At 29.6% G+C, this 18,118-nt stretch overlaps 1 protein-coding gene across 3 annotated transcripts in view; it reads left to right on the forward strand.

Moving 5' to 3' along the window:
• The window catches only part of LOC142319561 (facilitated trehalose transporter Tret1-like), a 151,966-nt gene that overhangs the window by 104,123 nt on the left and 29,725 nt on the right, over nucleotides 1-18,118 (forward strand). For all 3 annotated transcript variants that reach the window (XM_075356963.1, XM_075356965.1, XM_075356964.1), the window contains exons 3-5: nucleotides 1,876-2,011; nucleotides 12,325-12,504; nucleotides 17,150-17,355. In XM_075356963.1, the coding sequence (XP_075213078.1) occupies nucleotides 1,876-2,011; nucleotides 12,325-12,504; nucleotides 17,150-17,355 (522 nt within the window). The remainder of the gene's footprint in view (nucleotides 1-1,875; nucleotides 2,012-12,324; nucleotides 12,505-17,149; nucleotides 17,356-18,118) is intronic.

An 18,118-nucleotide genomic window follows, 5' to 3' on the forward strand; every position in this document is an offset into this window, starting at 1 on the left:
CTATAAATAATATTTTGTTTCTTGGTTTTGCCCCTTCAAGGGACACTGACTGTCTTCCATATGTAGCCATTTTTTTCCAGTAAGTTCATCATTCGGAGTCACCAATAAATCATTTGAAACATTCTGTAATTCTGGTTCATTTTTGGGTTTTTTCTTTTTTGGACAGGCTCACATTCAATATTTTTAATTTTCATCTCAACTTGATCTTCTAATTCCTCCTCGTTCAGTAGGTAGTCAGTATCCTTGTCCATGATATCATCAGCCTCCAATTCTTCTACTTCAAGGATGTCTTCCACACCTTCCTCATCAGATAGTTCTTTTAATAACTGAAGAATTTCTTCTGGCTCATAAGTTTTCTCTATTCTGACTGGAATAAAAACAGAAAAACCTTTAGTAAATTATACGTTAATACTAACTCTATGTAAAAATTACATACAACCAATGTAGCACTTATTGCTAACTCTACGTAAATAATACATACACTAAAACACTTTAATTACTAACTACACGTAAGTTTTATGTACCTTCTTACAGGACAAAGTAATGAAAAAATACAAATAGCAGTGTCGGGCACTTGAAACATGGAAACACTACAGAACACTAACCTGCTAAGCATAGCTGGGAGGGTGGGGAGATCTGTGAGTCATAGTACTCCCCACCCTCCCGATCATCACCCGTACACGTAAATTTTATGCAGATTAGTGGTCTAGGGTTAAAAAAAATGTTTCCTCCTTTCCTATTGCTCCTGTAGTTGCAACAGTGAATTTTAATGGCAGAGAATTTTACCAGAAGCAAGTAACAATTTTACAGTTTAATGCTACAGTGCAATTCAAGTTATAGAAAATACAAAGGTTTTAGTAACAGTCTCATAATGCTATTCTTCCTCCTTATAAACTTTCAAACTTACAAAGGTGTAAAATAATTGATTTCACTGACAAGTTGACACAAGTGTTATTCTCTGTTACTGCTAAAATGTTTGAAACTACTAATTTCAATAGCAATGTTATTGTATTGCATTGTATTCAGCATACAATGATTCAATGATTAGTGATCATATCAATGCAATAGTCATCAATTTATCAATGATGATGTTTGTTAGAACTTTCCATAGTAGTTGTTTGTGAAAATGTTAAATCACTTCACTATAAATAATTGTTCCTTGATTAGTTTTATCTTTTTAATTGGATGTAACACATAAAGAAGTATCCAAAATATAAGGAAAATCAGTTAATCTTCTTTCTCTGAGATTAATGATGTTCATTATATATCCCACTCCTGTGGTGAATCGTTTGAGAATGTTGCTTATAGTGCTGAATTATATCTTCTGCTTAGCAAAGAAGGCAACAGGAAAGTCTCCTCACTTTCTTTAGAAACAAACTTTCTTGACAAACTTACTAAAGAAAGTAAGTTTGTCATTATATGTATATACTATCAGGAATTTATGTGATTATACATTTCTTCAAGTTAACAAAAACCATTATATTATGGCACATCTTTTTAATAATTCGTCTCATAGACAAGGTTTTAAAATTTCTCTATTTTTGATAGAAAATTTCAAACATATCAGCTTTCAGTATATTTTCTATACAAAGTGTTCATTTAAGGAATAACCATCTTTTTTTTTTTTTTGGTCTTAGTTTTGTATGGTTATAATATATATATATATATCAGTTAATATATTAAACAAATACATTAGGACTGTACAATAAAAATGTAGGGAGATGTTAAATAAAAATAGAATAGGTAACAGAATTTTTTTATCTTATTATATTCATGGAATCGTAGACTTATAACTGAGAGAAATGATTCTTTCAAATCATCATTTCTTCTAACCAAAATTATATGTATTAATAGAATTTTTATTAAAATTTCCAGTGCCTAGCAGTCGGGGCAAGAAATCTTCTTCTTTTAGACTTTGGTATGGTTGATTTTTATCCAGTTATTATAATTCCAGCATTGTTAAATGCCCAACAGGGTTTATCAATCACACAATCAGAAGCTTCATGGCTTGGTAAGTAATTAGCAGTATGCACATTAAACAATATTTCTTTCATTCTGAGTACTTTTTTAGTAGAGATTCTTTAACTTCTACTAGATTTTTTACAGTTTTACAATTGGAGTAATCTTTGTCTCTTTATCCATTTCCAGGCCAAATAAAAAAAATGTTCAAAGAGGTAAAATACAAATAGACTCAAAAAGAAAGATATGAAATTAACATTTAAAAAAAGTTGTCATATGTAGGTAACACATATTCTGTTGGATGGTTCAGTAATGAATGGATAGACAAGACCTTGTAATTTATTCAAAATTTAACTTTACATAATTTTCTTTTAATCTGATTACATCCCAAATTTTGTTTTATTTTTTTACAGTCTCTAAAACTTTAATCTACATTGAATCATTATTAAATTGTAGCCAGAATACATGTCTACTCTGGGATTTTTTATAGTATTTATCTTGGTTTTAGTATCTTTGATTGAAAATTTGCACAGCCTGCTGTACTTTCCCAAATTTCTTTGCTTTTTTATTGTCTATCTTCTTTTATGATTTTTAGTTCACAAGTGATTTTTACTTTATACAGAATTCTGAAAACACTTCTTTTCTTTCTATCACCTGCCCGTAACATCCCTTTTCTTTCTCTACCCAGACAGTCAAACCCCCTATTATTTACATAGTAATATCATATATTATAATTATATAATTAAATTATCTAAAAAAGAAATAAATAAATTTAAAAAGTGTTTAAATAATGAAAGTTTTCATTTTTAATTGATTTTGCAATTGAAAATTCAAAGATAATTGCTTTTTAGTATTATCAGTATTATACTTTGCAAGATTGTTAATACAATATAATTTTTCCCATGAAAATATGAAAAAAAATTATTAAAACACAAAGATTAAGAACCATTTTTTATAATGAAAAACATTTTTTTCATCTGTATAACCTTGTGTTAGGCTAAGTAAAGGTGAATAACAAAATAACATAAACCTAAGTATGATAATATTCTCTTATTTTTTCCTTTAATGTGGAGTCAAATCTTGCTTTTACAAACCAGCGATAGTTGCACAACATAGCTGGGTCTCAGCACTCTTGTCATGACACCTCCATGGTCTAATATTCTGATGAAAACTCTCCTTGTTCATTGCTAATTGCACCAAGATTTTTTTCAAAAAGAAATTAATATCCAAATGTAGATCTTGAGAAGTTCTTGTACAAGGGTTTTGGTAGTTTTCTTCTTTTTTGGTGGCTTAAATCCTTTTACCATCTTTCCAAACAATTTTCATGCTGCTAATTCATTTTTGTTGAGTTTTCCTTCAAGAGCAGGTTCTCAAATCACTTTTCTAATACCAAGTCCAGTAAATTACCCTCTTTAAGTTTGGTTTCATTTAACTGGGAAAAAGTTCTCTTAAATGTTTGATACCTTACCTTCTTCATCAATGCCCTTTACAAATTTTTCATCAATCCTACTTGGTGTGAAATAGAGAAAGAAAAATCTTCTTTAGTATAAGACATTTATTCTCTGGTTCAAATGAAGTAGTCCAGTGTTTGACGGTAAAAATAGTGTATTTTCTTAGAATTCTTTCAGACAACATTGATTTTCATGAAAATTTGTAATTAAGCTTATCTAACCCTCTACTTCAAAAGTTATATGTTTCTGATGTGTGCTTTTTGTTTTCTGGGAGTGAAAACTACCCCTTGATAAAAAAATTAAAAAATCATAGATTTAAACGTTTCATAGATTGAAATCATGTTTAAATATGTAGAATAAACATTATTTTATGTTGTCAATTACAATTTACGATGTTTTACTCTGTTTCAACCCTTAGAAACCACCCCTTATGATGAAATTAAAAAAAAAAATTTTCCAACAGTTTGAAATGTTTTAATGGTGCATTTATAATGAATTAAAATCTCTTTACTGTTTATAATATAATTTATGATTTACTGCAAATTTTAAACCCTTAATAATCACCCCTTATGAAAAATTTTTTTTAAATTATACATATAAATGTTTTGTAGCTGAAAATCATTTAAATGTGTAGAATAAACATTGTTCCATATTCTGAAACATAATTTATTCATGTGTGCGTGTGTTACAACGTTGCGACCCTTAGAATCCATCCTAATGATGAAAAAAAACTGTTTTCAACAGCTTAAAATGTTTTAATGGTGCATTTATAATGAATTATAAGCTTTTTACAGTTATTAATATAATTTATAATTTATTGCAATGTCCCAGACCTTGCAAACCGGCCTTGTGATTAAAATTAACAATCATGTTTACTCAAAATTAAAAACTAAAATTATAAAATGATTAAAGGAGAGAAATAAAAATGTTTTGTACATTATAATAGCACGTTTTATTATTGTAACTGTATGGATCATCACAAGAACTGTCATCACTGTCGACCTCCTCCTCTTGATCAGTAATTGGAGTTGACAATTGTCACCAGAGCATGTTCCACATGTAGGGTTACAAAAAAGTTCAACTTTTCTGTAGCCACAAGTAGCACTGCATCCTTTTTTTCAATTGCAAAATATCACTTGGAGTAGTTCTTCCAGTGAAGGCATTTTCTGCATTTTAATTGATAGTAAAGAGCCTTCATTATTCACCCATTCCCAGCCAGTTAGATGAATATTTTTATTTCCAAGCCTGACCTGGGTTTGGAAACATGATATATATATACACAGATATGAGTATATGATTATATACTTATACATATGTAGATACAGTTATATGTGTTCACATGTATTCATAAATGCTCTGAAACTGTTGAGAATATAAAAATTTACATGCTCCAAAGATTTCACAGAAAAAATGCGATTGGTTTATCGTTGATATGTGATTGGTTTATGTTGATAAACAAATCACATATCAACGATAACTTCCTTAATTTTTAAGCTATCCAATTGCTCAAAAAAACATTTTGCAGTGAATTTCAAGGGCTACAAGGCATGTAAAGTTCAGATCCTTGAGCCTTCGTTTTTGAAATTTTTGAGTTTAATATCTCAATCAATTTTTATTCTACAGAAATAAAACAAACCAGACTTTTCAGTAAAAAAAAACCTTAATGTTTGTACTCTAGCATTTTTTACATATTTTCTTTAGTTTTTTAATTATTGCAAAAAGAAAATTTTTTAAAATGAAAAAGTTTTCAAATTTGAATCAACCTTTTTTTCAAATCGATGCATTCCAAACCGGTCAAACTGCTAGAACATATTAGTTAGTATTTACATAAATTGTAAAAGGATTACATTCAAATCCAATTCTTGCAGAAAAGCCATTTGTTTCATTGCTGATTTTTTCTCTGAAAAAGCGAGACAATCATTTTATTTTCATCATAACTCTGTTAGTTTTTAAGCTGACTTTTACCAAAGCTAATTTTAAAGGTCTTTTCAAGTACTTTGAAAAATGTCCTATAAGTTTTAGTCTAAAAACTTTCCATTTTTTTCGTTGTTTAACAAATGACTTCAGTTTTCGGTGAACAAAAAGTTACCTTCATAACTCAGTTCATATTGCATCTACAGAAATAAAAGCAAAACCAATCTCTTTGCTATTTTATAAGATTTATTTTTGTTAATAATAATTTATTCGATAAAACGTAAGGTTTTTGAGTTATTCGTGAAAAATCATTCAATAGTTGGATGAAAAATTAACATTTCGCAATCATGAATAATTCAAAAAGTATGGACTACAAAAAATTTTTATAGACCTTTTTTGTTAGAATTTATTCCTCCATCGATTTCTGTGGTTATTTTGAATGTAATAATTTCCACTCCTGAGAAGGGGTGGCATCCACCCTGAGGGTAAAAGCACACATCAGCCCTATATAAATTTTTTTCCTTCAGCTATTCCCTAATTACTTTTTGTAATTAGGGACATGATTTACATGATTTATCACATCAGTCAGTGTTGTTCAAAAGAATTCTGAGCAAAAAACCATCAATCACTGAACTAAACTTCTCTTTGGCCAGTCCATCTTTTAAAAAATGCTGTTGAGTTGCTGATTTTAGGCTACCTTTAAATGAATAAATTAAAAAGTTTTGTAGGTTTATTATATATTTCTAATTCAGTCATTAATTCCCATAATCTACAGTTAAGATATTCAATTTGCTGTTTTGATAGGCCTAGACATGCAGCAAATCATTTGATGGATAAGATTGGGTTTACTGGATACTTGAGGGCTACAAGTGGAATCATATGAACACAGTAAGAAAGAACAAACCATAAAGAAAGATTTATGTAGAAAAATCGTGTACATCTACTTACATATTCTGTAGATCCTGTAGAAAGATCTATATTTCATTAGGTCACATGTCATCACTGTCACTAAACTATGTAATTTTAATATCATTGCACTTGAGTGACAAGCTGCTATCAATTAGCCTTCTCCATGAGGAACTGGTCTAAGAGCAGATGCCACATTAGGGTAATCAATTTTATATTTTTTGTTTTTATTTTACAATGCATTATAGGGATAGTAAATGGCATAGAGCTTCTATTGTTTTTCATCCACTGATCTAGTCACAAAACAGCTTAACATAAAAAAAATGAGGTGCACAATTTTAATCTTGATCCTCAATTTTACAACCAAAAATACTTCCTTTCTTATAGATCTAACTTGTAACTTTAATACAAAACATGCACAAACATAACAAAACTTATCTGGTGAAAGATCAGTAGTGAAAATTTAACGTTTTGAAAGTAAACTCCACTCAAAAAACACACAACCACACTGAATAAAGGCTGACTTTCTATTTTAATTAAAGACAAATTCATCATTTCAATCCCCACCATTAATTTGCAAAGTTATCAACTGCATTGTAGTGAAAACACTAAATTAAGGTAGAATATAGCAAGTCACATAAAAATATGACATGCTGGAATTCTTTAATGATTGATATTTAAATTATAAGCAAAGTGAATATTAAAAATGATAATTTAGTCCACTTTACCAAATGAAAACCTTTGTTAATTATACTGATAGACAAAAAAATCTTTTTAATGTTTCTCTAAGTGTGATACAATTTCTTGAATTGCTTTTTTGCATACATTACAGATCTGTAAATACAATTTTTCTATCACCCTTAGTTTTAAATAAATTACGCTTCAAAAAAAATTAAGGGAAAATAGTTAAAATCTGTAAAATTTATAATTTTACATGGCCATACCTATGTTAGAATGATCTCTCTGATACTTTTCTTTTATAAATAGCCTCAGGCACATCCTGAATTAATGTCCATTAATAATCAGCTAGCATGTTAGTATTCCATTTCTCTTTATAACGGCTTTCCTTCACCAAAATGTCTTGGTGGAAATGTTTACCAAGTTTGTCACTTACGACTCAGAGGTTGTCCAAGAAAAAATCCAAATGTGAGTGAAGGAAGTGTATTTTCAAAGATATATTACATTCCATAGCTCTGTATGAAGTAAGAAGTTGATTAACAATATCGTGGTAATTGTTGGATTTTTGTTTGCCAAAAAAGTTTTGCAAATGTCTTTAAATGAAGCCCATGCTGCACTTTCTACATTATTTAACACTGAGTTAAATGCATCATCTTTGACCAACTCTCTTATTTGAGGACCAACAAATATTCCTTTTTCAATTTTTCCTTCACTTACATTCGGAAATTTCTGCTTGATGTACAAAAATCTAGGACTATCCTTCTTCATTGCTTTTACAAAATTTTTCATTAGCCGTAGCTTGATATGGAGAGGGGGTAAAAATATTTTTTTGGGTTCAACTAAGAGCTCATGAATAATATTTTTCCCATTTAGAGTTAAATTGTCTTGTTTCTTCCACTGTTTGGTAACATAATGTTTATCCCTAGCTTGGCTGTGCTATTCGCAAAGAAAACACATGTACTTAGTATAACTTAACTGCATGCCTAACAAGATAACTAACTACAACTTTCAAATCACCACATATGTTCCAGCTATGTTTTTTATAATTTATTTTTTCAAGAACGTCTTCCATCTTATTGTATGTCTCTTTCAAATTGATACCATGAGCGATTAGTATTGTAGGATATTTGTTACCATTGTGTTGTAGAACCATTTTTAAACTATATTTGGATGAATCTATGAAAAGGCGCCAGTCCTTAGGTTTATGAACTTGTACAGTTATATAAACTCATCAATATTTGTACAATAAACCAAATTACTTTCATTAATAAAGTTCTTTTTGTCGGCTTTGAAACCTGAAATTTTTGTATTTTTTTTTAGTAAATTCCAACCTTGCAGTCTTGATCCTAACAGTTCAGCTTGATTTTTTGATAAATTTAAATCCCTAACCAAGACATTTAATTCACCTTGTGATGTAAGATATGGCTTATTAGAAGATAATTCAAAATCAAAATCATTGTTGTCTTCTTCGGTACTGCCTGATTCTTCATCACTGCTTTCAAAACATACATTCACAGGTGGCTCAGGAACTGGAATAATTTCACTGCGAGGTGCAGGCCTAATTCCAGATTGCAATGAAGGATATTTTACAATATGTTTAGGTTTTTTAGAATTTTCAGGCACACTAATTAAATAAAAGTAACAATTGGTTACATATCCTTTGGTTCACATCAAACCATAGTTACACCAAATGGCAAAGCCTTCCATGTATCTTTCAGCCATCCTCTTAAATATACAGAACAATTAGTGCATACTATATGAGGAGCCCACGTATTATCCTGGTCACCAATTTTACACTGAAAGTACCAATGATATACTTTTCTATTAAAGGTATAATGTTTTTTCTATTTAATTTTACGGTAAACTTACCACATACACAACAAAAGGCATCCACATGATTTACACAATTTCAAAGCATTATGACACTGCACTGTTAACAAACTTAAAGAACAATAATACTGAACAAAATTAATTCATTCCTAAATCCAGTGCTTAATGCAAACAACACAACTGTGTTTTCAGCTACATGTTTTGACCTACACTGTCATGATTAATCTTGTCCATGAAGGCTCACTCTTCAGTATTAGATATGATGTCATAATATGAGACTATAATATGATTTAATTCTTTGCCTAGCATTGTATATTTATAGCTTACAAATCAAATTATGTAAATAAAGTTAAACAATAAAAAATTAGCTAACAAAATACAATTTAAGAGCTTAAAATGCTAACTATATGTTGAAAAATGAAAAAAAATCCTTTAATTAAAACTTAAACATTTTTTCAAAAATGATGGGTGATAGAAAGATTCTGAGTTGATATTCGTTTTCAGCATTAAAAAACAAATTAAAATCATGTATCAAATGTTAGGAAACATTTCATTTCAGTAATTCGATTTTATTTTTATTATATGATTTCCTGAAGAAAAATTCAGTTCTTTTTAACTTTATTTAAACAATTCCTTAACATCTAATCTTAAATAATTAATTTCTTGTTTTCTATTGTAAAAGCTATTAATATTTATAAAACTTCTAAAACTTCATTCTCCAACCTGATGAAAGCTACACTTATACATTCTTTTATCTTGTGCAGTCATCAGCTAGAATTGAATTTGGGGTTTATTTTATCTCCAGAATACATTGCTTAAGATGAAGTAATACATTTTACATATTAATGAACACTATATATATATATATATATATATATATATATATATTTTATAATATTACACCTAAAAAGAGATGAGTTCTTTAAAGATGATAAAGGTTTTTCATTCTATCTGGTATGCAGTAATCTAATAAAGACTGCTGTTCCACCGAGTGCAATATTATTAAAGAACCTGTTAAAGTTAAGCTTTAAGCTTTGTTGTTCAAGAAACATCATCCATCAACATTAATTGGTACACTTGTCAGTTATTGAAAGACCTGTTTTGATCTTTCATGAATCATTCCTTAATTTATCATAATGATTATAACAGTCAAGATATTAAAAACTTAATGAAATCAAAGATTAATATCAAACTCCTGTCAACTTAGCAACAATGTGTAAATTTAGTTGGCAATATTTTTAAAGCCATAAAAGGGTTACAATATAATTAAAATAATTCAAAACACTAAAAGAATATCTGAAGCTTCTACTTTCATGACTTCTCATCATTTTAATGTGTAATATAAGGTTAAGTAAGATGAGTTCTGTAAAGATAAGTGGATGTTAATTTATTTAAAACATGCTGTTGGAATGCCGTAAACCAATGATTCTCAACCTTTTTAGCTCCATGACCCCCCAAAAAGTACAATTTACAGGTTCCAACTTGATGTGTATATGCTCCTTGTAATTTGGTCTGCTTGCATAATATTCACTGTGAGAGCGTCATGTTTTTTAGTGTGCCACAGTGCATTGTTGCTTTCAAGCATTGTTGTTCTGAAAGCAACAATCAGAATTGAAAGCATGAAACCATCAGAATTAATTTGATTCTTGGAAACTAAATACCTGGATCATTAAAGCAAACCCATGGAAGTTTTCAAAAGAAAATTATATACTTAGAGAAATCAACAAACTTCTATTTATAAATCAAGCCATGATAAAAGTATACTTGAAGCATCTTATCTTGTAGCATTAAGAGTAGCTAAGATATCCAAATCCCCATACAATCACAGTAAACCTCATATTGCCTACAGCAGTTGATATGGTCTGTTTTCATAGGCATGGAAGAAGCAAAAATATTCAGCTTTCTAACAATATAGTATCAAGGCAAATTTATGACATGGCTGCCAGTGTTCATGATCAGATAATTCAGTAAGTGAGTTCAAGTGAATTTTTTAGTACTCAATTTGATTAATCAACAAGTGTAGCAAAAATATCTCATTTCTTATGTTTTGTGAAACCTGAGTGTGATAGGGACAGATCACTCAAAGAAAATATGTTGTTTTGTAAATCAATATCTGGTCATGCAAAAGGACGTCTTTTTGATTTTTTTTTTATGAAGCCACTAAAAATTATAATATAGATTGAAAAAAATGTATTGCAGTATGTGGTGATGGTGCAAAGATGGTAACTGGAAAGAACAGTTGATTTCTGAAAAAATTAAAATATCGTCTTATACCAAGGGCGGAATGGATGCACTGCTTCCTTCACATACGTGCTTTTGCCATAAAAAAAAATGCCGGAAAATATCAAACAGATTCTTTGTTAAGCTGTAAAAATGGTGAATTTTATTAAAATATCGACCATTGCAGAATAGGCTGTTTGCAGAACTATGCGATTAAATGAGCGAAAGAAAAATATTTTCCATGCAGAAGTCAGATGGTTATCAAGGGATAAAGTGTTAACCCAATTATTGGAATTGCGAGATTAATTAATAATATTTTTTCAGGATAAACAAATGCCATTCTCAATGTTTTTATAGAAAAATGGGTACATGTTGCTGTTGACTTACTTAGCTGTGTATTTTCACATTTAAAGAATGTGAATTTCCAAGCACATGATAAAAACATTTTATTAATGAAAGAGAAATTTCATGTTTTCATTAAGAAGCTTCAGGCTTATTCGCCTTCATAGCAAAGATTTTAATATGTTTTCACTCACTTTCAATATTGAGAAAAATTTGGATGAAGAAGACACTATTATACACCACAGATTGGACAGCATGAGGATTCATTTTCGTGAGCTAAAAATTCAGTAGGCGGAATATTTCCCGGAACATAAAAATGATTTCTCGAAGAGATGGGTACTGAAACCATTTAGTGAAAACTGTGTAGTAGGTGCTAAGTTACCAGGTGAGATTCATGACCAACTCATCAAAATGGCTACCAATAAAATGTTACTATTACAAACCACATCTGAAGATTTAGATTCATTTTGGCTTGCTCATCGAAGTGAATATGTTAATTTAGTCACAGAAGCATTGAAAATATTAATCCCTTTCTCCATGTCTTACCTCTGTAAAAAGGGTTTTTCATCTATGGTTGCGCTAAAATTAAATGTAGGAATCGTCTTTCATCAATTGAAAACAATTTGCTTTTTTGTATTTCTAACACAGATCCATGTATGGAAAAACTTATAAATGAAAAACAACTTAACCATTAGATTACTTTATTTTCTTTACATATGTACTTATAAATGTAAGTAAAATGTTTATAATACATGATTTTTTCTCATAAAATGATTTCATTATTTATCTGTATAATGTTGTAGGCTAAGGGGGTGTCGTGATCCCAAGCTGCTTCACACAGATGGTGTTAAGAAGGCATTAGACCACAAAAACCCATCTAATCCCTCCTACATAGCTCCAAAAACCTGACAGATATTGCCCTAAAAAAACATCAAAAATTTGTGTGTGTGTCTCAAAAGTACAATATTACTTTTTTTTAAATTAAATTTTCTATTTTTTATTTATAATATAATTTTATTTTCAGGTAGTTTGTCTAGTATTTCTCAACCTCTGGGCTGTCTTACTGCTGCACTCGTCCTTGAACCACTTGGTCGCAAGCACACAATGATGCTGCTCAATATACCATTTCTCATATCATGGTTAGCATTAATGTTTGCTAACACAACTGAATTGCTCTTTTTTATAACTATTGTCCAAGGCATAGGTAAGAAAAGAAATTTGTTCATACAATTACAGATAAAGAAATAAACAGAACTTACACTATAACCTCAAAATAAGATATTAACACAAACAAATGTTACTGAAAAAATAATTACTGAACATTAAATATCTTCTTCTTTAGATACCATCACCTCACATTATAAATTTATAAATCATCTGGTACTCCTCTCTTTTCTGAGCTAACCTTTAAAAAATCCAACATCAAGACTATTAAACCACTATCAAAGATCTCTAACTGTGAGGAACTCTTTTGACCTTCCTTGCCTTCCTTCAACTTCTCCTGCAGTTATTAACTGCTGAGACTATATTAACTGCCTCTACAATATCACCAAGATATTTCTATAATAGAAAATTAAATCTCCCATCTTTCAGTTAATTTACAAAAGGTTAATAGACACAAATTTGATTAAAAAAATGTTAAATACTCATTTCATATAAAATGTACTTCTCAGATGTCAGTAATGTTCAGACTTATTAAGTTATTAAGTTACTTTATAATTTTCAACTATTTTAATTTTAAGGATCTTTAGAAATAAATAATAAAAAAGTTTCTTAAAATTAAAATACAGATCATTTAATTGTCATTCACAACTATGTCAAATTACTAAATAAACAATAACCAAAGTAACAAAGAAAACTAATAAAAAATATTAATATTACTCAATTTGAATAGCATTATTTTATATTGAATATCGTTGTTCATTCATCAAAAACAATCCTTGTATACAACAGAACAACTTACATTTAGCTCAGATTAATTTTACTACAACTTGTATGTTAAAAAAGGATACAGTATTATACCATTCTGAGAATTATGATGTTATCAAATCTGATTTTGATCAATAAATATCTATTAAAATTACATTATTATTTTATGTTGTATTTCTGCAGATAAGATGATTTATACAATGTTGGAAAAATTGTAAATGAATTACACTAAAAAAATTAACTTTTCTTCAGGACTTTACAAGTTATAAATATTATAATGTAGAAACGCTTTACCACTGTGTAATTAGTTAAGAGTACAACTTGACTTGTATGCTTATCATCCATAATACAGAAGAATACAATCATGTCTTACAAGTACATAATAAATGTATTAAGACGGCACACTTAAAATATAGTTAATATTAATTTGTATGTGCAGGAGAAAATCAATTTTTAATTCAGTGTAGCAGCCTACATCTGGATATGATGAGTGGGATCTGATAGAATAACTTTTGAGTGAATATCAATTTCTTGTAATATTCATATTTCATGAAATTTCTTTTGCAGGGTTGAATCAATGTATATAATGCATTGCTTCAGGACAGAAAAGAGTAAATTAATTGTAGCTATAAAATTCTTGTTCCTTTCTCTCTTGTAGCTGTGATTCATGTAAAGCACCTATGTTAATAGAAGAGGCACCAGACCTCTGAACAATGATGTTCAGTCTACAGTGACTGTGGTAAACAGAATGAATGAAGTTGTTACTTGTAGAGTTAAATATCACCTCAATTTTAATGGACTTGGCTTGCTGATATGCAATCACATATTTCTCTCAATGAAGAAGACTGAAAACCATTTCACACCTTACTTTCCATTATAAGGTTGGCCCATGTCTCGATTACAAAAAATTTACTCCAGCCTTCATAGGATCCTTATTATTCTTAAGAATGCTAAATCATATTTTTGAAGTGAGTTGTAATCATATTAAGTCATGTGTAACTGTTACGATATGGTACTTAACAAACATTTAATCAAATAGTGCATTTCAAAGGATTTTCTTGCATGTAAATAGTGTGTTAAGAATCTGAGCAAGACCACCCAGCTGGGTTACCATTCCTTAGGTATGATAATAATTTTATTTATTTCTTTACTCTCCACTGTGATTGATATTAGTGTTAATTAATATCCTGCATGTCTGTTTAAGAAAACTTATTTTGTAATCAAACTTAAGTTTATATTTGAGTATTTTGTAAAAGATTAAAACCTTATAACATGGTCCTCTAGAACTGTATATATCTCTAGAACAAGTATAACAAAACTGAATCCAAGAATGGCAAGTAGGGTTTCATTAGGCACCATTAATAGTTTCAGAATCCATTTTAAATGAAATCATAATGGTACCTTTTCATGAAAAATTGTTATTTATATCTTTTAATCTTATCACATTTAGTTGAGCAGAAAACATGACTTTCACTTAATATAGGTGTTCATTTTCTATTAAAACTTAAATTTAAATATGAATAATATTTAAGCGTAAAATAATGTAAATAATAATGGTATTACATGATAGTAATTAAAACTTTTCTTAAGGGGAATCAGGTATAATTATGTATAATAATGTAAACAATTTTTAAACCATACACTAAGTATGGTATGTATTAAAATATTTTATTAATTGCATAACAAATAAATTTATTTATTTGTTTGATTTATTTTATATTTTTCCCAATATTCTAAAAAAATTCTGTGAATTGACTCTCCAGCTTGCTCAGATCAAAGGTATGATCCATCTTTATCCAAACAATATGAACGTTCAATGTTTTAGACACTTCTGTAGCTCCAAGACATTTACATAGTTTGTTGATAAGCTGATTCAATTCATCACTGCCTATTTTTTTATATTTTTTTTTAATGATCACAAACCATAGATTTAAAAGCAGAAATGAATGGCATCAATCCAAGATTTCCATAAATTTCTGGATTGAGAAGTTTGTCAGCCTCTGTTAACTTCCTACAAACCGTTACACCTTCTTCTTCTTCTTCTTTTTCCTGTTTAGCCTCCGGTAACTACCGTTTAGATAATTCTTCAGAGGATGAATGAGGATGATATGTATGAGTGTAAATGAAGTGTTAGTCTTGTACATTCTCAGTTCGACCATTCCTGAGATGTGTGGTTAATTGAAACCCAACCACCAAAGAACACCGGTATCCACGAACCGTTACACCTGAAAAACATCACTTTGACATTTTTAGGTACTAGTTTCAGTTTGTATGGCCAAGGTTTTTTCACAACCAATAAGACAAATCAATCCATCCCAAAATAAATGTTTTATGTAGGCTTGTAAAATATGCAGTTCACTTTTTTATGAAACAAATCTTTTGTCTTTGTTGAAAATAGCTGGATTTACAGTACTGTGGCACTCTAGCTTTTTTGTCATTACCAACAAACAAAACTTTTCATAATTTTTTCAAATCTCCATAGGTTTTCAACCTAAATATATGATCAACAAGGCAAGCCTCATCTATACTGCTTACTGCAATGTTATTTTTCTTGTTGTCTTGTTTACTATTGTCCTGACAATTTCTTAATTCCCGCCAATGGTATAAAGCAATAATGGCAGGGAAAATATGATGTTGTTGTTTGTTGACCATTCACAATGAGAAGGATTTTAAAATCTGAAGCAAACTTGAATGGATTATTATTATGATTACACAACTCAAATATCATCTTGTTATTTGTCTACATCTCCTTTATTCCAGGCACTACACATATCATAATCAATCTACTAAAAATTACTTAATGTAACATAACCTTAAGTTCATCATGTAACACTCAATACATAACAAAAATACTATTCTTTACATATATGAAAAAAATAATGTGTGCAATCCAAACTTTTTATTCCCCCCCCCCCCCCACCCACCCACAATCCTCCTGAAACCTAAGTCAATGAAATCATTATTTATATTATTTTATGCATAAAGATTATTCATAAAATGTATTTATATTCAAGTTTTAGTAAAAAATGGAAAAAATAAAAAAAATTTAAGTAATGATTTCTCAAAAAAATAGTACTGTAACAATTTCATTTAAACTGGGTCTTGAAACTATGAATGGTGCCAAATGAAACCCTGCTCCCTGTTCATGGCTTCAGTTTTGTTATACTGTCATTGGTTCTAGAGCATCGAGATTATTTTATTATAGAATATTGTATGATTACTGTGGAATTCATTTTTTTTGCCTTTTAAATTAATTCTCATTAAAAAAAAATTATACTCACAATCAATATGCTATTCTTTAGTGTTTTCTGATCTTTTTTTTTTAAATAAATTACTGAAAAATTCTAATCTTTTTGAAATTCTACAAGCTATCATTACTGATTTTACTTATTATTTATTTGTAAAATAGTCTAAAATGGTTACTGATGGATCATACACAGGTTGACTATTTATTTAATCAATATGAAAGTGCATATTAAAACAAAAATTGTTAGCACTCTGATGAGTCAGTAGCCATTAGAAAACTACATGGCTAATACTAACCAAATGATAAAATAATGTTTTACATAGAGTGAAACGCGCAGAAATATTTGTTACAGAAATTAAAGCTAAAATACTTCATTAGAGATTAATTATATTCCTAACAACTAAAAATGACACGTATGAAACATTTCTTCTAATACCTAAACTAACTGCATCACTTAATACTTAAATTGAAACTTTATAATCATACAATTATCCAGGAAATGAAAATGGATCCCACCTAGTCACAAAAAAGAAACAACAGTAACACATGAAGGGTTAACATCAGGGCTCATTAAGACATATATAACTTTCAACAGCTATTTACTTTATTTTTTTTATAGACTAACTTGTAAAGAATATACTTAAAATATTTTTAATTTATCTTTTTTTATCAGGTCTTGGAGCAGTAGAAGCAACAATGTTAAGTTATGTAAGTGAAGTAAGTGAACCTAAATTACGAGGAATGCTTGTGTCAATCGATGATGTTGTTGAATATATTGGTTATATGTTTATCCTATTCTTGGGTTCTTTTGTGGAATGGAGAACAGCAGCTGGCTTAAGTGCTATAGTTCCTGTATTGTCACTGATAGCGATGTACCAGGTTAGTAAATTCATCCTACAATAAATCAGGGGTTACGGGCGTCTCCAGCTCAAAACAAAAAGGCAGCTTTCTGAATTTAAATTCTTTCATGGTGGAAGGATAGTCAATGAGGGGGTGCTATGTGATAATATTTCTCATAGCACCCCCTCATTGACTACCTTTCCACCATGAAAGAAGTTATATTCAGATTTTTACCTGGAGATGCGATAATACACAATAACAAAACGAAGCCGGCCTCTATGGCGTGAGTGTTAGCATCTCGGCCTTTCATCTGAAGGTCCTGAGTTCGAAGCCCAGCCAGGCATGTCATTTTCACCTACACAATCATTCATCTCATCCTCTGAAGCAATACCTAACAGTGGTCCCGGAGGTTAAATAAAAAAAAAAATAACAAAAGGAAGAATAAAATATTTATTTAAAAAATAAAAATTAATTTTTTAACAATAATTTGTTAGGATTAGATGCAAATTATCTAACTACAGCTTCAACTAATTGCACATTGTTAGGAAAAAACCCATTGTCGTGAATGCTTAAAATAACTAACCCATTTAACCTGTTTTTACCAATGGTGCTTCTTAGCCATGTTTTAAATCGACAAAGGGAGCTAAATGAACGCTCATTAGTTCTTGTTGAGCAAGGCTATGAAAGCAATATCAGCAGAGCCTGATAGCTGGGAAAAAACAATTCATTCTTTTTTGTAACCTCAATTATGTCTGGCACTTCCTGTACTGTATTCTACATTTTGAACCACAATTCCCTTTCT

Source organism: Lycorma delicatula, chromosome 2 (assembly GCF_047948215.1).
Source record: "Lycorma delicatula isolate Av1 chromosome 2, ASM4794821v1, whole genome shotgun sequence".
NCBI lineage: Eukaryota > Metazoa > Arthropoda > Insecta > Hemiptera > Fulgoridae > Lycorma > Lycorma delicatula.